General features: G+C 57.1%; 1 protein-coding gene across 1 annotated transcript in view; it reads left to right on the top strand.

Annotated features, from left to right (window-relative positions):
* Window positions 1-309: 309 nt before the first annotated feature.
* The window catches only part of IFFO1 (intermediate filament family orphan 1), a 10775-nt gene continuing 10371 nt past the window's right edge, over window positions 310-713 (top strand). The window contains exon 1 of the mRNA XM_031056715.1: window positions 310-444. Coding sequence (XP_030912575.1) covers window positions 310-444 — 135 coding nt within the window. The remainder of the gene's footprint in view (window positions 445-713) is intronic.

The following is a 713-nucleotide window of genomic DNA, read 5'->3' as shown; positions in this document are numbered from 1 at the left end:
ATTCCATCCCACTGCTCTCTCACCCCTTGCCGATGGCTCAGCTGACACATCAGAGGCCGCTTTGCGCAAGTGCCACGCTTGCTCGGCTCAGCTCCTCAAGTCCTGGGGGAACGGGCCAGGAGCACACAGAAAACAAGGGAACACAGGTGTCCACAGCCATAAAATATTTATGTAGCCATCGATTTGTGCGCAGTCTCCTCCCACCGGATAATGGGGTGAGGGGCGACGCCAGCGCTTTCTGCAGAATTCACCTGGGGTCGGGCTCAGGGGGTGAGAGGGAATGACCTAAAGTAGGCTGGAATAAGGGACATGAAACAAGAGCCGAGGCTGCTTTGTGAAGAAGGAAGGAGGAAGCCGGTTGCAAGCCAAGCATATCTGAGAGGCTCCTCCATCCACACAGCCTCCCCTGCCCGCTGGCTCGCCACTGTCCGGCGGCAGCTGCCCGTAGGCGGGCTGCGGGCACAGCAGGGGCAGGGGCTGTCTTGGGGGGCTCCAGAGAGCATAACGAGAGGCTTTGGGGTGCAGAGGCGAAGTTCTGCCTTCTTTAAGGGAGGCAGCTCTGGGAAAGCACTCAATTCTATGCAAAAAGAAAAAAAAGAATAAAATATTAAAAAGGAGGCAGAAGCACACTGTGTTGCGGCTGGGCTAGTTACGGAAATCGGTAACAGGCGGGGCTTCAGCTAGCGGTGCCGGAGAGGGACTTCCCTCCGGGA

The sequence above is a fragment of the Geospiza fortis genome, unplaced genomic scaffold (genome assembly GCF_000277835.1).
Source record: "Geospiza fortis unplaced genomic scaffold, GeoFor_1.0 scaffold1, whole genome shotgun sequence".
Taxonomy (NCBI): domain Eukaryota; kingdom Metazoa; phylum Chordata; class Aves; order Passeriformes; family Thraupidae; genus Geospiza; species Geospiza fortis.
The sequence above is the reverse complement of the archived record's forward strand: the minus strand, read 5'-3'. Positions and strand labels throughout refer to the sequence as shown.